The 24,557-nt window shown below is 38.8% G+C and overlaps 1 protein-coding gene and 3 non-coding genes across 4 annotated transcripts; 2 read left to right on the top strand and 2 right to left on the bottom strand.

Annotated features, from left to right (window-relative positions):
* Nucleotides 1-10,795: 10,795 nt before the first annotated feature.
* TRNAV-CAC (transfer RNA valine (anticodon CAC)) lies at nucleotides 10,796-10,868 on the bottom strand. The gene has a single exon. It is a non-coding gene; the product is annotated as a tRNA-Val (tRNA).
* A 2,396-nt stretch (nucleotides 10,869-13,264) lies between these two features.
* Nucleotides 13,265-14,746, bottom strand: LOC145978765 (zinc finger MYM-type protein 1-like). The gene has a single exon (XM_083111579.1). It carries the CDS (start codon nucleotides 14,744-14,746, stop codon nucleotides 13,265-13,267), a length of 1,482 nt encoding a protein of 493 aa, XP_082967705.1.
* Nucleotides 14,747-20,319: 5,573 nt separating this feature from the next.
* On the top strand, nucleotides 20,320-20,392 carry TRNAV-CAC (transfer RNA valine (anticodon CAC)). The gene has a single exon. It is a non-coding gene; the product is annotated as a tRNA-Val (tRNA).
* Nucleotides 20,393-23,609: 3,217 nt separating this feature from the next.
* On the top strand, nucleotides 23,610-23,682 carry TRNAV-CAC (transfer RNA valine (anticodon CAC)). Its single transcript has one exon. It is a non-coding gene; the product is annotated as a tRNA-Val (tRNA).
* Nucleotides 23,683-24,557: the final 875 nt, after the last annotated feature.

The raw sequence follows: 24,557 nt of genomic DNA, 5'->3' as shown, positions 1-24,557 counted from the left end.
GTATCTATTTAATACGTTAATATAATTATTTGTAATAATTTAGAAAATTAATTCATTAGTATTTAATTTTTCTGATGCGTATGGAGTATTGTTGTATGTAACCACAGACTAAGAAACTAAGGAAAAAACAATGTTAATACTACTTTGTTCTTTCTATCTTGACTAAAAAATATTGTTATTACATAAATAGTAAAAGGACGCTACAAAATCAGAGATAAAACAGCAAATATTCATCTTCTAGCTTACGTGTAGTTAAGACCGCTAAAATTTGTGTGAAAACAACAGTCATGGCAAGGAAATTAATGTCAAAGAAGTAAAAAATTGAATATTTATTGAATAACAAAAAGAATGATTTGATGAAAAGCAAATTTGCTGATAAATATTTTATGTACATTATTGTAAGTTTTATACATAAATCTTTAGAGGGGCCTCTCCGATGGTGTCGCCGTCGCCTTGTAATCAATATATCGCGGGTCCGATACTCAGTGGAGGCACTTTTGTTTTGTTAACGGTCTTTTGCCAAATTTTAAAAAATCTGAAAATTGCAAATTGTGTTTAAAACATTGTCTGAACCATACTAAAATTCCATCACGATCAGACGACCCGTTTTTTATTTATAGAATTTCAAAATCGTTTGCAAAACCCGAAAAAGCAGCACTTTTTGTGTTCTCACGACGATAAAAATAGAAGGTATTCTAAAAAAAATAGTTAGCTTAGATTAACGTAGAATTGAATACGCTAAGTTTTGATGTAACACGTATTTTCTTAGGTCTACTGGTTAATTTTTAATTGGAGTTCAAACTCGAGTATTCATAATTTTTAATCCTATAGTAGTCACAAGAAATTACAGCCTACGGTCCACAAGAGATTAATGTAGCCCACTCACAAAAGTATCAACTTACACGATACGTACACATAAAAAAAACTGTTTACGAAGCAAAATCCTCAACACGAAATTCAACACAACCGTTTCTTCTCCTTCTTCTATTACCACTCCAATTTTTTGCAAGGTCCTATTTGAAATACAGGTCCTTCTGTATTACAGAGAAAAATATCTTTAAGTGCAGAAAGTTATGCACTATACCGAGCATTACAATATGGCATTCACAATGAGTACAATAAAATCCTTTTCGTGGCACTCGTTTTAAGTAAAAATTCAATATGCTGACAAAGGCGGAAATTTATTTTATTTTAAAACATAAACTAAACGTTGCGTTTGAACCTTCTAGCAAGGTTTTCTTCAGACTCTGTACCAAATACAAATGAAATAAGGCTAAACAGATAGGAAGGGAGAAGAGAGTACTAGTGAGAAAATGGAAGGAGGCCAAGGAAATAGAGAAGAAAGGTAAAGAAGACACAATGAACTGGAATGGGGGACTGAAGATAAACAAAGAATGGAAGAAGGTGTTAGAAAGAGTGGAAAGGATAAGAGCGAAGGAGGACAAAAGAAGGAAGAGGAATGAAAAAATAAAGGAAAAGGAAAGAGAGCGTGAGATAAGTAGTCCAACCCCCAACCACGGTCCAGATGAAAGGAAATGTTTATATAAATCGCCTGTCAGGTGAAACAACGGTTGTGTCCTAATTGCGAACAATGCCTAAATCGACACATAAAAGTGATAAATAATTTCATGTCCTAATTGCGAACACATGAAACTGAAAAACCTGTTTTCGAAACCAGATAAGGCAGTGACGCTGAGAGACAGCTGGTTTGCCTAACAGCAATAGCCAACCTGATTAACTTACCATGGTCTTCTGCTTTGTAAATCCCTCCAAGGTCTGACTTTTATTTGTGTGTAATTGGCTCGAAAACCCCTTAGTGCCTTACGTGATGTGGAACTTCTTTAACAGGAAGCACCGGAAAAATAATGTAGTGGAGAGATTGAACCGCAAAATCTACAATGAGCTAGCTAGTCCACATCCAAGAATGAAAGACCTTATAAAGCTTAAGGACTGAGGCAGAAAAGCCTAATGGCATGATTCTTAGGATGTAAATGAGCTGGAAGATGTAAAACGGAAGATAGAAATGTGTTTTATTTTTTGGTGAGGAGCACTAACAAGTATAAGGAGATTGGTGGTATTCCGAAATTTTTAAGAACGGTGTCAAATGTTTTGAAATTTGAATTTGAAATTTAGATAAAGTTAATAATATTATTATTAAATGTCGCAGCTCTTTTCAGGTAAGAAGTGTGCAGGGTCGTATAACAAATAGGCTACACTATTATTATTAAATTATATATACTTTGGCGACGACTTTCACCATGTGAGTTTTCTATGATCAAACTAAACACTGACTAGTCTCAAGTCTGGAACTGAGTCCGTTCAAGAAATTTGTTAAATAGACTCGGGAAGTGTGAGAGAAAGTTGTTGGTCCCAAGGCAGAAAAATGTGTTCGCAATTAGGACACAGTCCTTCGAGGATATACCTGTTCAGGCAACAAGTATTCGCAATTAGGACTGTTCGCAACTAGGACTGTTCGCAATTAGAACGACACCGAAACAACAGTTGACAGGAGAAGGCCACCTGCTGGAACATCTGGGAAGGAATGTTCCACATAAACATCTTTCTAATAATCTTGTGTCTGGAGGAGAGTGGGAGATGGTGGGTTGCCACCGGCCCTATATATACATACATACATACATACATATATATATATATATATATATATATATATATATATATATATATATATATATATATATATATATATATATACATACGTATATATTCCCTGTTTTGTGTCTTATTTCATTTGTATTTGGTACAGAGTCTGAAGAAGACCTTGCCAGAAGGTTGAAACGTAACGTTTAGTTTAGTTTATGTTCTAAAATAAAATAAAAATATGCCTTGGTCAGCATATTGCGTTTTTGGTTATCATGGAAACAAGGCTTAATGGTGTTATCGTTTTAAGTGTATTACAGGCACTAACTAATCATATCCACAGTTACGTCAGCAGTCTATGTTTAATATGCTCATAATCCAACAGGTATAAATTGCATGTAAAAGAAATATTGAAGTTCAATTCAGTTAACACGGAGAACAAACGTGTGGGCATATATGCCAAGCTCGCTCAGAAAATAGAATCAGTAACAATGACAAGGCTTCCATGCACACTACTATTCCCTCGCGTAAAAACAAAAATGCTACTTCAGTGATGTCAACAGCATACGGAACAGGTGAACAGGGTGAACATATATATGTCTAGCAGAACACACAAGGGTCAGAAACATGGTAGGCCTACTTTTATTATAATTATCTACGAGCTGTCTTACTTATTATTTTACATCTACGCACTGGTCATGTTTTCTCACAAATGCGCATTTAGCTCGACAACATTTCACCACAAAAGAAGCATACGTGTTGAGAAGAACATCAAGATTCAAATCATCGATTCCTCCAATGCCTTGAACATGCCACTCGACATGCCAGACGACTGTATGCATTGGTTCACGTCGTCATAACATTCCAATTTCCATTTCCCTTTCATCTGGTCACTTCGTGGATTTGCTAGACAATGTAATATAGTAGATTCCCTTGTTCAAAATGCAACATGCTAATGAAAATCAGCACTTAACAAATTAATCTAATTATTTTGGCTTGAGGAAGATACAGGACTCCAATAGATCCATTGGTGGTCACAACTATGTTAGTTAAATAGTTATATCTGATTTCATATTTTATGATCCAACTAATACTCTTTAAGAACATTTAATTTCAAGTGTACATGTTAATTAATACATAAGTTAAAAAAAATAGGAAGATGTTTGTGGGGTGTTCGGGAAAAAGCACATAAGTCACAAACTGCAATAATTTGTTGCTTTCATTTAACTCTCACTGAATAAATTAAAAATAACATTGCAAGTATAATTTTTTGTTGGGCATGAGTAATGGCTCTAACCAGTGATCATCCAACATGTCTGTAACGTTTGTTATTAAAACAATAAACATAAATGGCTTCTCTGCTCCAAAAATTTCTTTTGTTGGCTTGCTTCTTCCCGAACAGCATAGATTCACGAGTAAATATGTTGAAATCGGGGTATCGAAGCCTGCGCCAGATGACAATAATGACTTATGGTAAGTAAACACAAGTAATGATCAATATTGACACCATGGTATTTGTGACCAAAATGGACTACTGTTTCACCGACAGGGCAAGAAAACAGAAAGTAAAAAAAAAGGTAAACGTACCCCTGTGCGTGAGCAGACATGCTATGAAGGCATATGGTGTGATGTGAGGTATAGAGCTCCACTTATTCTTGATGTCGGCCATAGTTGGGATGATGTGATCAGCATCAAACCCGGCTGCCTTCCCCCCCCCCCAGGTACCCATTTATGAGGCTGGGTGGGCGTCAGAGCCGCGCAGAAACAGGGAAATGACTGTATAAGTTCCTGGTCCAGATCACCTGCCCAGGCGATTCGAACCCGGGTCTTCCGCATGGTACGCAGATGCTCCACCAACTTTTTTTTTTTCAAAAGAAGTACCCCGAAACGGTAGTTCTTTTCAATTTGTCTCAATTTTCACATGTACCAATTTTCTCTATTTTGTCTGTATTTTGATAGGGACAAACACAAACATCCATGTTCGAACCCGGAACCCCTTTGCATTGTAGCGCACTGTGCTAACCACTCCGCCACTGAGGTCTACACCAACCGCGGCTCTTTTTTCTTAAGAAGAAATAAGATATGTTTGTCTTAAAACAAAATATTTCCTGTTTTCTTCTCTTCGAGAGGACACACACCTCGTTCAGCTTTGCACAGATGCATACTCGGAAGTTATCTCACCCCAGTTGTAGCAGTGCAGTGCAGTCCAGTATTTTCCATTTTCCATGCATGGTCATGCGCCGTGAGTTACAGCGTGTTGCATTACGTTTTATACCGCGTACTTAACACCACACAAATCTTGCAAATGAGTACACAGCGGACGACGTACGATCCACGATATCGTGTCACCAGCCAGCACCGCGGGTGGGAAATTGTTCTGCGTATCCATTAATGTGATTGCTCGAATTCTGGAATATCGCTATTCTCGTTCTGCGGGTCATAATTGCGGTGTTTTGCATCATGCACGCACCTGCATGCATATACAAGTAGTTTGTTACGGTTGATGCATGAGAAATCGAAACTCACGAGCATCAGCCTTTTTTATTTATTTATTTATTTATTTATTTATTTATTTACTGAGGAAGTAATGGATGATATAAGGCGGGCTGTGGTCAACACGCTGTATTTCTGGAAAAACGATCTCGTATGGATGTGTTGACTGCTGAGGTAGCAGCGGTACTGTGGTACTCTGAAGGAGAGAGTGAGCTAAGCAGGAGGCTTCGTCGGTCGCGTTCATGCACTGGGAAACTGCCGGGTTCAAATATCTTGTCCTAAATGTGACATATTTTCATTTCCACTTTTGATACGAAATGCAAAAAATCATATCCTTAAAACTGTTCCTAAGAATTCCAGAATATCCTCTAACATCCTCAATGTCCAAATTAACGCAGAGAGGTAGGAAACGGAATACAAAAACAAAAATTCCTTACACATTTATGTCAAATATTACATTTATTCGGACTATACTTGTGTTTCATGTGACGTCAGCATGCGCACTGCCGCCATGTAGTGTTGCCCACGGGACGAGACGGGACAGGCTTTTAAAAATTCGAGACGAGACGAGATTGACCATGTGTCATAAGGCAAACGAATATTTTCGAGACGAGACAGCATTTCCACGAGACTCCACGAGACGAGACAGGCCAAAATCTCGTCTCGTGGGCAACACTACCGCCATGTTTGCGGCTAATTCTGTTTGTCATGTAAGGAAATATCGCGAAACAACGTAAGCTTCTGTTTGAAACACCGAATGCTGCACAATGTATACTACCATCGGAAAGAAGGTTCAAATCTCCCGCCCGCCCGCTTGCCATCATGGCTGCTCGAAGCCACAATTCAGCAGTTTGTGATGTAGGTGAAACACACCTATATTTCCCTTCTGTTCTCAGGAATTTGACTACCATGATTATTTATAACTAAAAGCATATTACGTACCCCTCACCTTAATATTTCTTACAGATGATTGTCCATAGAATTTTACACTTTACGTGTACTATGTTCACGTTATTCCCGAGTCCGTTCAAACAAAATAATTATGTCTATATTTTTGGTCGATTTACTTTACATTGCATGCAATTTGTTTCCTCTCATTTCTGTATTTTTGTTTTTACACTGGAGGGGCATTCCACGAAAAGTGGTCTTACTGCATGTAAGTAACAAAATGAATTACTTTGAAAATAATTATTGTATTTAAATTGCATTAAGGTTCAAATCTTTGTGAATGCATATAATTTACATATTTCGCCAACAACAATGAATATCATATGTAGCCTATATGATTCACAGACAAATGAAGTGAAATTTTGCTGAATTTTAAAGTGTCTCACACGTTACATTTTTTCGTTAATGCTTTTCATGCATTCAGGATATTTCATCATACTCAAGTTTTTTTTTCATTTGTTAGCAGACACCATAAAGTACTTCATAATTCTATGAAATCAGTTCATTATGAATATTTTAATCCAATCTCATGTCTGGACTGTTAGATTGTGCATGTGAAATGCCACACACGTAACGCTGGAATGCCCCTAAGAAGTTACAAACATGAATCTAGATATGATTATCAGGTGCTACTTAATTCCTGCTTCCGATCCCGCTTAGCTTCTGTACATAAAAGAAGACCCTGTACACAGAGCAAACAAAAGTTCCAAAAAAGCGCAATGGATGTCGATTCAATTACTCAAAATCTCGAAAAATTCACGTTTCTAAGAACAACTTCAATGTCACAATAATGTTAAAAAAAAGAGAAAAGACGTATCATTAATTACATTTTTTTAAAATAGTGTGTTTTTTGTGAAATTTGCCAGAACTCTCTAATTGTGTCCCGAAGGAAATCTATTACCTTGAAGAAGTGCTCATTATACGAGCTATTAATCACACAGTGAGCATTAGTCAATTCTTGAGGGCGATAGTGAGAGATGTAAAAACCTTAAATCTCTTAATTTTGAAGGTGAAAGTTTCTAATGAACTTCACATATGCGGCACCCAACGAGGCATTAGCAGCGTGGTGCAGTGGTGTGGGTGCACCTCCCAATTCCCGCGCGGGTACTGACGCTAGCGGTAACAAAAGAATGCCAAACTTATTGATAGGTGGGTTTATTTGGCCGAAGCTCCAACGACTAACCTTTAGAGTGCCATTAACCCGAAATGTTAATTGGTGTCCTTAATTAGACCGCAAATCAGATAACAGTAAATCGCATTCAATGTATAAACTAGCAGATCCCACAGGGATTAGCCAATCGATTTCTAAATGTTGGCAACGATCGCGAAAATTCACGAGATTTTCATACACGTAAGACTCCATTTTTGCAACGCTTGTGTGTTTTTATAATGTGCTATGCTTTCCAGCATTCTTTGCGTATTGGATAATCATATGGCTTCCGCATCGTGTAGAGCAAAACCATAAAATGTATTGGAAAAAGTGAGTTCTTAATTAATGAGCTTTTTAGTTTAAGACCTTTAAAATATATCAAATTGCAAGGATTCAATTTATTGTTTAAGTTCTATTTTTAGCATTTCTATTTGGTATTGAACTTCATTGTGTAGATAATTCATAAAAGCCATAACAAAACACCCGTGACGCGGGATTTTTTTGTTTATTGTAATATCGAATTTAAGAATATTTTCAAAAATAAAAACGTTGAGGATTTACTTTGTTCTTTATGCATAACGCAATTTATATTTTAATAAATAAGATTCATTCAGGGACCACAGTTTTTTATTTGAAGGTCTTCACCTGCAAAGACAGTTCACAGATTCGGTAACACTCGTATCACCCTTCGAACCGAAGGAATGATATTCCCCCTGTTACGAAAATGTATGTGAAGCAAACCTCCCCCAGCCATTTGCGTATGCATTCCCCACATTCTTTGTTATCTTCATGTTGAACCATGCAAGCATTCTCCACCTATCCCCAAACTGGAGTAAGCCTGCTCCCACCTATCCCCAAACTGGAACAATCTTGTCTCCATTTATTCACAACTGGAACAAGTATGTCCCACCTATCTCCAAACTGGAATACGCCTGCTCCCACCTATTCCCAAACTGGAACAATCTTGTCCCCATTTATTCTCAACTGGAACAGTCCCACCTATCTCCAAACTGTAATAAGCCTGCTCCCACCTATCCCCAAACTGGAACAATCCTGCTCCCATTTACACTCAACTGGAACAAGTATGTCCCACCTATCTCCAAACTGGAATAAGCCAGCTCCCACCTTTCCCCAAACTGGAACAATCTTGTTCCCATTTATTCTCAACTGGAACAGTCCCACCTATCTCCAAACTGGAATAAGCCTGCTCCCACCTATCCCCAAACTGGAACAATCCTGCCCCCATTTACACTCAACTGGAACAAGTATGTCCCACCTATCTCCAAACTGGAATACGCCTGCTCCCACCTATTCCCAAACTGGAACAATCTTGTCCCCATTTATTCTCAACTGGAACAGTCCCACCTATCTCCAAACTGTAATAAGCCTGCTCAAACCTATCCCCAAACTGGAACCATCCTGCTCCATTTACACTCAACTGGAACAAGTATGTCCCACCTATCTCCAAACTGGAATAAGCGTGCTCCCACCTATTCCCAAACTGGAACAATCTTGTCCCCATTTATTCTCAACTGGAACAGTCCCACCTATCTCCAAACTGTAATAAGCCTGCTCCCACCTATCCCCAAACTGGAACAATCCTGCTCCCATTTACACTCAACTGGAACAAGTATGTCCCACCTATCTCCAAACTGGAATAAGCCTGCTCCCACCTATCCCCAAACTGGAACAATCCTGCTCCATTTACACTCAACTGGAACAAGTATGTCCCACCTATCTCCAAACTGGAATAAGCCTCCTCCCACCTATTCCCAAACTGGAACAAGTATGTCCCACCTATCTCCAAACTGGAATAAGCCTCCTCCCACCTATTCCCAAACTGGAACAATCTTGTCCCCATTTATTCTCAACAAGAAAAATCCCACCTATCTCCAAACTGTAATAAGCCTGCTCCCACCTATCCCCAAACTGGAACAATCCTGCTCCCATTTACACTCAACTGGAACAAGTATGTCCCACCTATCTCCAAACTGGAATACGCCTGCTCCCACCTATCCCCAAACTGGAACAATCCTGCTCCATTTACACTCAACTGGAACAAGTATGTTCCACCTATCTCCAAACTGGAATAAGCCTCCTCCCACCTATTCCCAAACTGGAACAAGTATGTCCCACCTATCTCCAAACTGGAATAAGCCTGCTCCCACCTATTCCCAAACTGAAACAATCTTGTCCCCATTTATTCTCAACTGGAACAGTCCCACCTATCTCCAAACTGGAATAAGCCTGCTCCCACCTATTCCCAAACTGGAACAATCTTGTCCCCATTTATTCTCAACTGGAACAGTCCCACCTATCTCCAAATTATAACTAGCCTGCTCCCACCTATCCCCAAACTAGAACAATCCTATCCCCATTTATCCTCAACTGGAACAAGTATGTCCCACCTATCTCCAAACTGGAATAAGCCTGCTCCCACCTATTCCCAAACTGGAACAATCTTGTTCCCATTTATTCTCAACTGGAACAGTCCCACCTATCTCCAAACTGGAATAAGCCTGCTCCCACCTATTCCCAAACTGGAACAATCTTGTCCCCATTTATTCTCAACTGGAACAGTCCCACCTATCTCCAAACTGGAATAAGCCTGCTCCCACCTATTCCCAAACTGGAACAATCTTGTTCCCATTTATTCTCAACTGGAACAGTCCCACCTATCTCCAAACTGGAATAAGCCTGCTCCCACCTATCCCCAAACTAGAACAATCCTATCCCCATTTATCCTCAACTGGAACAAGTATGTCCCACCTATCTCCAAACTGGAATAAGCCTGCTCCCACCTATTCCCAAACTGGAACAATCTTGTCCCCATTTATTCTCAACTGGAACAGTCCCACCTATCTCCAAACTGGCATAAGCCTGCTCCCACCTATTCCCAAACTGGAACAATTTTGTCCCCATTTATTCTCAACTGGAACAGTCCCACCTATCCCGAAACTGGAACAATACTGTCCCCATTTATCCTCAACTGGAACAAGTATGTCCCACCTCTCTCCAAACTGGAATAAGCCTGTCCCCACCTTTCCCCAAACTGGAACTCAGTCTGCCCAGCTATCCCCAAACTGAAACGAGCATGAGTTCCGCATAGGGAATTCAACTTCGAGCACTTCTTAACTTATGGAGCTGGGTACAATGTTCTGTTGGCTCTCTAATCGCGAAATCAAGAATTATATACATGAAGCTAATTGTAGAAGAGCCATAACCAGTACCTGCAGCAAGAACCTAGAGCTATATGCATTAGACATTACCTGCACACATTTTAATGTGCTTTAGCTGTTATTTTGTTGGTCTCATTTATGCCACACTGATGCAATGATGAGATTACCTTATGCTATAAAGTTAATTATTTATGTTTATTTCGCATCTCTTGTTTCGTTTTATCCTGATTATATCTGTAGTCTCGTTTTTATCACCTTTTCCACGTTTCTTATGTCCATATTGAATTGCCACTGAGATAAGTTAGTTTGAAAGGTCATCACGCTGCCTTAGGGTATGTTGGTCGAACGAATCGAACTTGATTTATAATTCGAGTTCACCTAATTGCAGTTGTTGGTAATGTATTACATCTGCTTGATATAAAAACCGTGTTTCCGCCCGGGATCGAACCGGGGACCTTGCGCGTGTGAGGCGCACGTGATAACCACTACACTTCGGAAACAGGTGACTTCTGTGACTCGCTCCTCAACTGTTCCGTAACGGACAATGATTTTCTTTAGAGGGCTCATGCAGAGATTTGGCTAAAAACAAGGTGACCATACGCAGGTTGGTTCATTATATGCTTTGTATGGCATCAGAGAGGTGTAGGAGGCAAACGTCGCCTTTGAGCATCCGCAGCAAAAAGCAAGCAAAAGTAGATAATTAAATGCTTTAGCCAAAATATACGTTTTTTTGTATAAAAATCTGCCTCTCCAGTATCCAATAATTTTTATTGGCACAATCACTGGTTTCCGCTAGCTAAATTCTATTGCGGTGTAGCCTACATCATTTTCAGCAATTAAGGAAACATTTATGTGGAAATCGTATTTCATAACACAGTGTAACGCTAGGTGTAATCAATTATTTCGTAGAATAATATTAGTGTACAGTCACGGACACTGCTGGGTTGTAACGATTCCATTGAAATTCAATCCATTCATTACAACCAAGAACTGTCCGTGACTGTACATACATTTTGACTGGGACGGATTCAGGGGGCTTCTTATAAAATTCTTGAGTATTTAATAAAACAAAAAAAACGAGATTTTTGGTCTTGTTCGAAACTTATGATAGGTCTATTGAAAACCAAATCTATTTTACTTCTTCAGACAAACCGAACGTATATTTGAAATGTATAAGATAAACCGTGTATTTTGTTTCTGGTAATTACAAAGCTAATCCATTAGAGTAATTCTAAGCCGATTATTGTATATAGGATGGTCCATAAGTATTGACACCCGTTTAACCCTACCTAACCGTGCCATACGAGGAACTTACTTACTTCGGGGGGCTCACAGACCCACACTTTCTTTTATCATTAAAATTCAAGAAACAATTTTTTATAGAATCCTTGTTTCCTTTGTTGATTATAAATGTGCAGTTATTAATTAATTATAATAATTACAAAAATGACCATCATTAATAAAAAATATAATAACGAATTATTACATGAGTGTCACACACATATTTTACCATTCGTCAAACCTCACAGAAACCAGAATATTTTTATTAATGTTTCTCTTGTTTATAGAGGGGCTGTTATTTATTATTTATAATAATTACAATGATTACCATCATTAACCAATCAATTGTACAGTGTCAATGGCATGAGTGTCTCGAATAACATACCTTCAAAGATGGCACCTGATAGGCCAACCTATTTACAATAAATTTATGTTATTATGAACGAAAGTAATGTGAAAATATTGGGAACACCTTAGGGAACAATGTAATTTATTTTCATTTTTTTTTTAAATCACTGTTGAAGAATCGAAAAAATATAGGTGGTCGGCCTGACAACAACCCCGCCCTCTCTGGTAAGCTAGGGTTAAAACAAATGTGGATGGTGAAACACGAAGAAAATATGCGATACGTGATACAGGGACGGGGGAACTGGTTGGGTATGTGACCAACATGACGGCCATCCTGAAGTCTGCCATCTTGGAATCAACGTCAGTCTTTTTTTTAAAATCACAAGGTGGACATGTAACATATGAATGTAGGCTAAAATTTCAAGAGAAACACGATGATATCCTTTATTTTTTGCGGAACTTTAATGCTAAAGTTGTTTAAAACCGATCTTTGTTGGAAGTCTCTCAAGTGCAATGTTCGGTTTTGGCATTAGGGTTTCAGCTTCATGAATCGGTAATGTTTTCTTCATGTTTCACCATCTGTACTTATTTTAAATTGATGTTTCGATACCTGTGTGTGTGGGGGGTGCGCGTGTGTGTGTGTGTGTTTGAAGGCTCTTCGGGGCGAAAGGAAATGTCAAACAGAAAAAAAATATAGTGAAGAGCAGTGGCGGAGCGTGAGCTTTCCAACAGTGTAAGCCTAGCATGATGAAGGCTATTTCCCGTTGTGCTTATTTTGGGGCTGGCATATTGACCCCCCCCCCCCTTTCCATTTTTTCAGTTCCCTAGAATTGTTCAGAAAAGCCTAATTTTTGCACTAAATTTAACCTTACACCCCTTAAAAACAAAGTGACACTACACCAGATTAAAAGTTCTGGAAACAATCCATGAGCGTGGTGTTTTCATTGCTAGGCTGTGTTCTTCTACATTGAGAGGAATGGTTGGTTGATTTGGTGTTTTAAGTCAACTTTATGCACATTGAGGCTAATCGGGATTGGATCTACAGTTTAAAGTGGGATCCGAACCACTATGTGCCTCCACCATGTATCGAATACATTGAGAGGAGAACTAATAATTACGTCAGTCTTATTCCTATCACTATGAGTAACTTAACAATAAAAAAAACGCAAAGTTAGATAAAATATAGAACGAAAATAGTTCGATTCAGAACCTCTTATCTAAAAAAATGAAATAAAAATAAACATACCTCTTACATGCTACTGTTCCATTACAACTTGTAGTTCAAATCCAGGCGGCGATTTTTTTCGGCAAAGATGTCAATCACAGCATCATGGAAGGTAGGGCTCTTCTTTAAATCCTTCAAGAGAGTTCTCTCTATTGCCATCAGCGATAGCTTAGTAAGTCTCTCCTGGGTCTGTGTGCTTCGCATGTGGGTGTGTATCCTCTTCAAGGCAGAGAATGTTCTTTCAACAGATGCACTAGTTGCAGGTATGGTTAAAATTAAGGCAGAAAGCTTTGTTGTTTCCGGAAGAGCATTGCACAGGTTTGTTGAAATTAAATATTTATGGAGGTCTAACACTGAAGGTTTCAAAAACTCCTGCGACGAATAAATAGCAGTAAGTTCGGTTTTCAAAATTAGAGGATCAAAATATCGTCCATATGATTTCAATAATGATTCGTAAGCATTTATTGGAAATTTCAGAGAATAATTTTGAAAATTATCAAAATCTAGCAAGGAGAGCAATTCTAGTTTCTGGATATCGGAGAATCTGTTGGCTAATTGGACTTTCATTGTGTCAATAATTTCATAGTAAAGTCTTCGATAAGAAGCTTTCCTCTCATTACTGATGAGAACAATTCTCTGTCTTTTGCTTGGCACCTTTAAGTGTTCTTCTCCCAATCTGGCACTGTCGCTTTCGGACCACACTTTTTCAAAGTCTTCCCTCTTAGTACTCAAGAAACTTTGATATTCTTGTACTTTTCGAGTACAGTAGCCGATGTCATTCACTCTGGTTTGCAAAATTTCGAAAAGTATTTTAGCTGGTGGAAGAATGGCCGAAAATACAATTAACATAAAATTGAAATCAAAATCATGGAGAGTAGCAAAATATCCACGAGAAGAGAGACGCGTTTCTCCATCCCACTGCTCTTGGTTCTGTATCACCGATTCAAAGAAATTAATTAGATCTGTTTTCAACTGGGAAACAACTTCAACCAATCTCTCTGCATAGAGCCATCGAGTAGGAGCAACTGATGGCAGACGTCTGCTTACCATTTTGTCCAGCGCTGCTTTCCTCTTTGAAGATTTAGAAAAGAATGCTGCAAAAGCCGACAAAGTTTCAAAAAATACTTTACATTCTTTGATGCCCTCCACAGATTGTTTGAGAACTAAGTTTAACTTGTGAGCATAGCAATGGACAAACAGCGCTGTCTTATACCTGTCTCTTATCAACTTTTGCAAACCATTGTGTTCTCCAGCCATGACAGCTGCTGCATCATAGGTTTGAGCGACTAATTTCTCGCCACACTGGAAGTCATTTATTACACCAAAAACATGGTTTGCCAGGGCAGCAGCCGTGCGATCCCCACTGACATCCTTGAAACCTATGAACCGCTCCTCTACGTTACCATTTGAAGTTACATAACGTAGCACCGATGAAAGTTGAGATTTCTGAAAGGCGTCTACTGTTTCATCTTCGATGACGGACACAAATAATGCTTCTTTCACTTCACTTTTTATTTTGTTCATCATCAAAGTTGCAATTGCATCAATCAACTCATTTTGGATATCGTGAGAAGTGCCAGCAAAAACTGTAGATGATTCCAAATGGTGACGTAGTTTTTCATCATAGCTTGCCCTATAATGAAGCATTTCTACGTAATTACCTCTATTGTTTGAATCTGAACCCTCCAAATGACCTCTGAAAGGGAGCTCTTGTTCCGCCAAAAAACAAGCAGTGTCGATTAAACAACCAACGATGTATCTGTTTGCTTTGACTTTTTCGTTGTGTTTCTCTCGGTTTAATTTGAAGGCAAGGTTTAAACAATCTTCAATTCGCGTAGTTCCAAATTTCAACAACGCAATCTTTGAAGTTACGTGTGCTACGGAGATCTCATGTCTTTTCTTTAATAAATGATAATTATTAGCGTCGCCGACACCTTTTGTTGTCCAAGCAGTTTTTTCTGTTGAAAAGAGAAGGCAGGGCCAACAGAAAAGTGCTGAATACTTTTTACAACCACATAACCAAGTATCAGCTTCGTACCATGAGTCACAAAACCGGCGCACTTTATTTTTTGTTTCCGTTACCATGCCTGCTAGAGAAGGAGTGGACCTACCTACATCCACAAGTTTCTTCTTTGCAGCAAAATCCTTGCTGGAAAACGGCGTCTTCAACAAGTTCTCCACCACACAATCACACTTGTCTTCTTCCATAATGCACTTCGTATCACACCACAGTACAGGGACAACTGCACCACACCGCCCACTTTTCAATAGATGGAATTCGCAAAAAAAACAAAAAAAAAACAACAAAAAAAAACAAAAAAAAAACGAGAAGTTAACGATGCACACAACAAGAAAGGGGAAACAAACCAAACCCAAAAGCAGCCACTGCCCAAAGCAGTGATATTCCGGAGTCAGAGTGAAATATCCCTTTTGGAAATAAATAAATTTCCTCTCTGGCCTTAAAATTCCCTATAATTCGTAAAGAGAGAAAGAAAAATAAATTCAAAAATAAAATATAAAATAAATGCTCACTAATTGTAGAAGTTTATCCAGAAATTTCTATCAAAGGAGATGTAAGTGATTTCTAAGGGGAGTGTAAAAGAGAGACAGACCATAACTAAGCTTTCCGTGCATTTTCGGAGAGTGTTTAAATTACGGACTATGTAATTAATGAATGATATTTCGTTCACATTTGATATGATAATTTGTAAAACTGGTTCAATCTTAAGTTTTCATCAAATATTTAAGTTAAAAAAAAAATTGCACTATTTAGCTCAATTACTACAAGCAGAGTTCAAATTAAAAACAGAGATCTTAATATTTCCTATGTATATACTAATCCTACAAGCAAAAACAAGCGTTAAGCACATTAATGTATATATTATTATATTTTATCATTTTCTCGTTTTTTGCTCATTTTAGGTGTTTCTCTTTTTCCCATTCCTGTTAATTTCTTTGCTTCAAAATTCCCTTTTCGTGTAAAAAAAACCCTCCTTGAAACACCACCGTCTCAAATTTCCTTTGCAACCACCTCTTCATACATAGTTGCCAGATGCTGCAGATGCTGCAGTTACGATAGAGACTTAGAAAGTCGTCTGCTACACTTTGACTGAGTGCACTGCATACAGTTCTTGAAGTGAGGAGAGGAGGTGGTGCGGTGGTTGCTAGCTTTCTGATCTTTCCTTCAGGGGGATGTGCTTATTGGTCTTTGTCAAGTGTGGTCTTGAACAATGTGAGTTGCTAAAACGCCAGCAATATCAAGATCGCCTTACTACAGAATGCACATCTGGCCAGTTTCCACTGTTTCCTGGCTAAAACCCGACAACGCTGTGGCTCCCTCCTCTTGCGGGGCAATCGGTGTCTCGCTGGACCGTATTCACGGTTAGCCAGTGATGCCACCCAAGCATAATGGTGCTAAATCTCGCACAAGTTTAAGAAGTCGTTGGGCAGTCGGAGATATAATAAAACAAGAGGGCCGCTGTTCGTGGGGGTTGAATTTTCTCAATCTTTTCACGTTAACGTCGAACCCATCCCGTTGGTTGAACCATTCTAATTTATATTATACGGAAGAAATTCCATATTTTACTTAACTATAGTATGTAGCTAATTAATAATGCAATTTTAAAACTCTAAAATAAATGCATAAATTGAACTTGAAACTAGTCTTAGGAAAATAATAAATTATTGTTTTCTTTATAAATTAATATTAATAATATATAGAGCCTAGAACAATATAGTAGCATGTAGCATAATTTCAGAGTATAAACGACACCATCGATGTTCGGTAAGGGTAAGGAGGGGAGGCCCTTCCTGGAAAATGAATGTCAACCATAAAATTATATATTTCACACATATAATTTCATTTCAGTCACAGCAAATTATGTTAATTATTGTAAGGGCATTGCAGAAAAATGTTAAACTTCAAATTGAATTAGTATCTTTTTAGGAGGCAGCTCTATTAAGGGGGAAAATGCCTAGTTTACCCCCACCCCCTGGAAAAAATACGGGTGGAAAGAAATACTGCGGACGTCCCTAAACAACACTTTTTCTAAACATGAGGTTTGCAACGCTGCTGTAAGCCTCTGACCGAAGGTTTACAGACCTAGGGTTCTGGCCCGCTCTTCTCCAAGCAGATAGGGTAGGCAGAGAGAAGGAGGGTAGGCACTGCTCGCTCGCGGTCAGCAACTTGTAAGGCAAAATTCAGAAGGCTTACAGCTTCCCACAGGCAAAAGGCGGGAGTTCCCATGTGCTGTGCCGCCTGGTGCTGAAGTGTTGCAATCTAACAAACAGGATCTTGAACACTGGTGTCGACTCAAGTTGAACTTTTAACTTGTTTACGAATTTTGCCACATAATTACATACATTTTACTGGATTTATTAAACTGTAAGCCCGGCTTACATGGCTTACATGGACGCTCCGCGCCTGGTGAAGAGTGTCAATTTCGCACCAGTAAGCATTTATTTCAACATCATCGGAATGTGTACTGCTACTGATAAACCCAAAGAGTATGAGGGACTATGAATTTTTCCCCATGTTGCAAATGGAAGCGGTATTTAAGATTATTATTATTAAGCTAGATACGATCTACAAAATTATTTGATGAATAATTGCATTTTTAGACTCACGTGTATTCCTTGTGTACAAAGAACTTCAACTTGAAGTTACGGCTCGTCAAATGGAAGTTTGGACTTTTCCTAACACAAGCCTAATCTTCAACCTGTCCTGTTCCCGCTGATATATTTTTCTACACCATCGGAAGTTTGATTCCCAAGAGAAGAAGTAAAATAATACACCCATAAGCGTAATGCTAAGATTTCTTCTCACTCTACAATCATCCAGCGCACAGGCCTCTCTTTCTCCAACTTGCGCCGGGGCAAAACATGTGAGGGACGAGCAATGTCGGGTCCTCGCGTCTGGCTGGAAGTAGAAACTGTTCCTCGTGCCCTAAAGAACAGTTGTTCCTCTTAATGACCTCTAAGGGAAAGGACCCGATTATCGTTCCCTCTCCCAATACCGTCCCCCATGGTTTTGGCGTTGTAACGTGCTGCCAACTACGAAAAACAGGCAGAACTATTTGAACGTGGCCTGTTTAGTATGCAGTGAGAGAACAAAAGTTGCTGTGTGCACGCTAGCGATTGGGTTGTGGAAAATAAGTGTTTTGCTGTTTCCAAAAGTTTAGGAGTGCTGTATTCATTACCACCGCACCACTTTACCTTAATCTAGTACATCAAACTAGAGGTTGTAAAGTATAGTTAAATGTATTTGATTGGTCGTTTCTCGTACCACGTCATGCTCAATCACGACGCCATAGTGCTTAGAGGATAGATCCGAATATCGTCCCCCTATGTGTGCTAAATACCGTCCCCGGGACGATATTAGGCTCCCAGTTACATTGCGTTTTCATCGTTTCAGATGCCTCCTGGTCCTACAAAACGAAAAAAACAGTGGGATAAAGAAGCTATGGATCGAGCCGTGGAAGCAGTTCGCAAGAATGAAATGGGCCTGAAGAAAAAACAGAAACAAGAACATCAAATATCCAAGTTCGTGATCGAAAGATGAGGAAGAACCTGATCTTGTAAGCACAGATGATGACGACAGCGATGACGATTATCCAGGCGGAGACGAGGATTGTGAAGACAGTGAAGAAGATGCCATGTGCTTGTATTGTGATGGTTTATTTTCTGCCGACAGGAATGGTGAAAAATGGGTGCAATGTTCAACTTGTAAAAAGTGGTGCCACGAGGACTGTGCTGGAGGACAGAAGCCACCTATTCAATTAACCTGTTCAGTTTGCTTAAGTGCCTAGATAAACGTTTGCGTTTTTTTTTCAGTCCAAAGTCCATCAGCTTAAGCTTTTCTCATTATGGTTGCAGGGGACGATATTAGGCAACCCATTCCTTACTTTCGTGCATTTGAGCACTTTAAAAAAACTTTTTTTCGCTGGTATTTTGTATATTACTTATACACAGCCCACATATATAAGAAATATATATAATATTCCACTGAATCGTGTTGTTTTCCATTTTTGCACTTAGCTTTTTCAACTGAAATGTTTGTGTTTTAAAAAAAGGGACGATATTCTGGTCCTTTCCCGTATACGCCGTGAAGGTTTGTGTTGTGACGCTGTGTACATGTTGCCTATATTGCACTTTTTTTTCTTTCGAGACCTGGGACGAGATCGAGACTTGTCCTTTGAAACAGAGAGGAGCACGAGACGAGACCGAGACGCTGCCAAGTCTCGTCTGGTCTCGACACGATTCCTGTTCTAATGGAAGGAGAATTTAAAATTCAGTATCTTGTTTACATAGTTTTCATGTTAATTTTCTAAATGGGATAAATTTACATTGAATTCAAGGCTATACCAGCCAACATAGAAATAATATTTTTTTCAACCCCTCTCCGATTTTCTTCATATTTGGCATACTTACTAATTGAAGCCTGCTAATGACGAATCTGAAGTTAAAATTTGTCGGAAACGTCTCGAAATTGCAAAATAATTGTGAACCATTGACGCTAGCCCCACGAACCATTGACGTGTGGTTATACTAGGCAAACATAGTTAAAATTTGGTGTCGTGGTAGTATCAGGAATATATATATTTCCTTGTGAAACAAGAAATTTCGCGAAAATCGACGGTTTCCATTTCGAAAACTAACGCTTTATTTTCGCTTATTTTGCAATCTCTAGACGTTTCCGACAACTTTTAACTTGAGATTCGTGATTAGGAGGCCAAATATGAAGAAAATCGGAGAGGGGTCCGGTCATCTTAAGTCGTTCCATTTGCGAAGATGGGGATAAGTGATGACATGATGAAATTGAAGAATGCACACTCACAAACATCCTTGCCCAGGCCGGGCCTCGAAATCAGGACCCCTGGCGTCGCAACACACTTCCAAGTAAACATCACAATTTTGACATTGTATCGTACTAGTATGAAGTAACATTGTTTAAAATATAGAAAGTTATCTTTAGAGTTCTAGCGTGCTTGTGTTATTAACTTAATTACTTTTAGTTGATCTTTGACCACCTTTTGTGGAGAAAACTCACTCACTCTCCGTCATAGAAAAGACCAAGGAGTGAACATTTATAACCATCCGTTTCCGTAGTGTAGTGGTTATCACGTGCGCCTCACACGCGCAAGGTCCCCGGTTCGATCCCGGGCGGAAACAAGTTACTTTTTTTTTTAATCGTGAGGAAAGTCAAGGAAAAATTGTGAATGATATCCTGATCTGAGAATCAGAGGAACGTAACTCTAATTTATCAAATTTACAGAATAATGTATTCTTAGGAACATGGCTGACTTAAAAAAAGTCAAGTTAAAGATACGTGACTCCACCTTACTGCTGAGGATTAGAAGTGGAGATATCTCGATCTGATTCCAAATAAGGCTCTGCAGATGAGTTTATATAAAGCAAAACTGAATACCACAATTTTGGAGTTAATTGAGGGTGCAAGGCAGTTCTGTCCCCTCCAAATTTATAATGACGTCGGTGCTATCTCAGGTGGAAACTTTCTGCAAACGCCGCTACATACTCATCGATGTGGAGATACGAGGCACGGCCAGAAAGTATTACTCGTTTTATTATAAAAAAACGAACGATGTTAGTTGAACAAAACTTTTAAAGTACATACCTTAAGCTATTTTTTTCTACATAAGCACCTACGACAAGTTTTGTCAGGGGTACCCACGGCGGGGGCGGGGAAACATCACGGTCCTGCGTCATGGAAATTCTTTAGGGGGACAACATTTTATAATTGAGCTACCAATTCAATATACGCATCTTCACACAAAAATGGGGGGATCGTTTCGTTTGATTGACTTGTTATTGATTTTTTGTCATGGTTATTAGATGTTCAGCATCTACTTTTTTTTACTTATTCCGATCCTCTTCTACCGATTGGTGTTGAGGTTTTGCAGAGAGCTCGCCATCTGTCACGGTCTTCTGCCAACTTCCTTCGCTCCACGAGATGTTCCTCCTGCTCAGGATATCTTTCATTCCCTCATTCCATGTCCTACATGGTCTTCCTTTCGGTCTCTTTGCATCCAATCTTCCCATTTCTGCTTCCCATACCTGTTTAGGTATTCGATGTTCAGGCATTCTGCTGAGGTGTCCGATCCATCTGAGTTGTGCTTCCTCGACATCCTTATATATTGGTTTTGTGTTTAATGTTATTCTGATTGTTTGATTTCTGATTTTGTCCCTTCTGGTCTTTCCCACTGTTCTCCTCAAATATTTCATTTCTACTGTTTGTAAGTTTTGTTTTTGTTTTTCATTAATTATCCAAGATTCACATCCATATATCAATGTTGGTACATAAGTTGATTTGTACACAATCATTTTTGTTCTTTATTTCCTTTTTCCTTAAAAATCCTTTGTTTATGGCATAATGTAATTTGTTTGTATTCTTTATTCGAGTGTTTAATTCTTCATCTATTTTCCCATTACTATTGATTGTAACACCTAGATACTTAAAGCTTTGTACTTGTTTTAGCTCTGAATCTTCAAGGCTTATTATGCAGGGTTTTTCTATTCTCCCTATCCTTAACACAGTTGTTTTATCTTTGTTTATTTTCATATATTTCTTTGACATATTACCATTTATTATTTCTAAATTTCTTTGTAGGTTTGCTTGTGAATTTGCAAACAATACAATATCATCTGCATGTAGAAGTTCAGATACAGTTACAGTTTTCAGTTTCCAATTTCCTACTTTGAATTTTCTCATCTTTGGTTTTATTTCTTTCAGAATATCATCCATCAAAGTGATAAACAAGTATGGGGATAAAATATCACCTTGTCTTACTCCTGTTGTTGTTATGAATTCCTCTGATCTGTTATTGCCAGTTCTGACATAGCATCTACTTCTCTTGTAGAAACTTTGTATTGCTTCTACTAATTTTTTTGTCTACATTGTTTTTCTCTAGGGTTTTCTATAGCTCTTGTCATGGCACCATATCGAAAGCCTTTTCCAAGTCTATAAAGCATTCCAATTCTCTATTGTATTCTATAACTTTCTCTATTACTTAGCTTATTGTAAATATGTGATCTTGGACATCTCTACGTGGTCTGAATGCACTTTGTGTCTCCTCTAATTTATCCTCTATTTCTTGTCTTAGTCTAGTTTATAAAATACTTGAATAGACTTTGCCAGGCACACTGAATAGTGAAATACCTCTGTGATTTCCGCATTTCCTGTTATCTCCTTTCCTATATATTGGTATTAGTATTGATATTTCCCAATCCTTCACTATCTTCTTTTCCTTCCATGCCACATTTATTATTCCGAGCAACAGATCTTCTCCTTCCTTTCCCATATACTTGATCATTTCTGGTGCAATGCCATCATGACCAGCTGCCTTTCCTAGTTTCATTCTACTAATAGCTTTCTTTAACTCTCCCCGTGTAATTACTTCTTCTTCTACATCTAGTATATCTGTTTTTCAGGCATTCTCTCCTCTTCCTCTTCATTTGGTACGTTTCTTCTTTCATTTTCACTTAATAATTTTTGGAAGTAGTTTTTCCATCTTTTCTTTATTTCTTCAGAAGTTGTTAATATTTCCTTATTTTCATCATATATACATTTTAAAGGGCAATCTTTTTGTTTCCTCATGTTCTCCTTCAAGGTCTCCTTCTCTGCTACAGATGTCGTTGAGGTCTTCACCTTAATCCTGGCAAGGGGCCCTTACAAGGTGCTACCATCCGGAACCAGATGGACCAAGGTTTTTTATAGAGGTATTACTCCTCTAGGTTCCTCCGCCGCCTCAGCCGTTGAGATGACCATCTATCTTCTTCTGGCTTTGGAGCCGTTGACCGTTAGGTTGCTTCTTAGTCTGGCTCTTTACCCACTAGCCTGCCCGGCATGGGAGGCACTGCCACTAGCTATGCTACCGCCGGTATAGTCTAGGGGATCTCAGAGCACGCAAGCCCCACCACCAACTACAAGATCCTGCAACCACTAGCTGGGTCAACAAAATAAGTCAGAAATAAGTTAAAGAATGAATGATTGATTTGCTTTATTTTGCTTCGCTTTTTGTGCAACTTTTGGCTAATTTGCGAAGATGGGGATGAGTGATGACATGATGAAATTGAAGAATGGACACTCACAAACATCCTTGCCCAGGCCGGGCCTCGAACCCAGGACCCCTGGCTTCGCAGCGCAATGAGTTGAAGACGTTCACTTCCATGTAAACATCACGATTTTAACATTGTATCGTATTAGTATGAAGTAACATTGTTTAAAATATAGAAAGTTATCTTTAGAGTTCTAGCGTGCTTGTGTTATTAACTTAATTACTTTTAGTTGATCTTTGACCACCTTTTGTGGAGAAAACTCACTCACTCTCCGTCATAGAAAAGACCAAGGAGTGAACATTTATAACCATCCGTTTCCGTAGTGTAGTGGTTATCACGTGCGCCTCACACGCGCAAGGTCCCCGGTTCGATCCCGGGCGGAAACAAGTTACTTTTTTTTTTTAATCGTGAGGAAAGTCAAGGAAAAATTGTGAATGATATCCTGATCTGAGAATCAGAGGAACGTAACTCTAATTTATCAAATTTACAGAATAATGTATTCTTAGGAACATGGCTGACTTAAAAAGAGTCAAGTTAAAGATACGTGACTCCACCTTACTGCTGAGGATTAGAAGTGGAGATATCTCGATCTGATTCCAAATAAGGCTCTGCAGATGAGTTTATATAAAGCAAAACTGAATACCACAATTTTGGAGTTAATTGAGGGTGCAAGGCAGTTCTGTCCCCTCCAAATTTATAATGACGTCGGTGCTATCTCAGGTGGAAACTTTCTGCAAACGCCGCTACATACTCATCGATGTGGAGATACGAGGCACGGCCAGAAAGTATTACTCGTTTTATTATAAAAAAACGAACGATGTTAGTTGAACAAAACTTTTAAAGTACATACCTTAAGCTATTTTTTTCTACATAAGCACCTACGACAAGTTTTGTCAGGGGTACCCACGGCGGGGGCGGGGAAACATCACGGTCCTGCGTCATGGAAATTCTTTAGGGGGACAACATTTTATAATTGAGCTACCAATTCAATATACGCATCTTCACACAAAAATGGGGGGATCGTTTCGTTTGATTGACTTGTTATTGATTTTTTGTCATGGTTATTAGATGTTCAGCATCTACTTTTTTTTACTTATTCCGATCCTCTTCTACCGATTGGTGTTGAGGTTTTGCAGAGAGCTCGCCATCTGTCACGGTCTTCTGCCAACTTCCTTCGCTCCACGAGATGTTCCTCCTGCTCAGGATATCTTTCATTCCCTCATTCCATGTCCTACATGGTCTTCCTTTCGGTCTCTTTGCA

The sequence above is a fragment of the Lepisma saccharinum genome, chromosome 25 (genome assembly GCF_977018435.1).
Source record: "Lepisma saccharinum chromosome 25, izLepSacc3.1, whole genome shotgun sequence".
Classification (NCBI taxonomy): Eukaryota; Metazoa; Arthropoda; class Insecta; order Zygentoma; family Lepismatidae; genus Lepisma; species Lepisma saccharinum.
The sequence above is the reverse complement of the archived record's forward strand: the minus strand, read 5'-3'. Positions and strand labels throughout refer to the sequence as shown.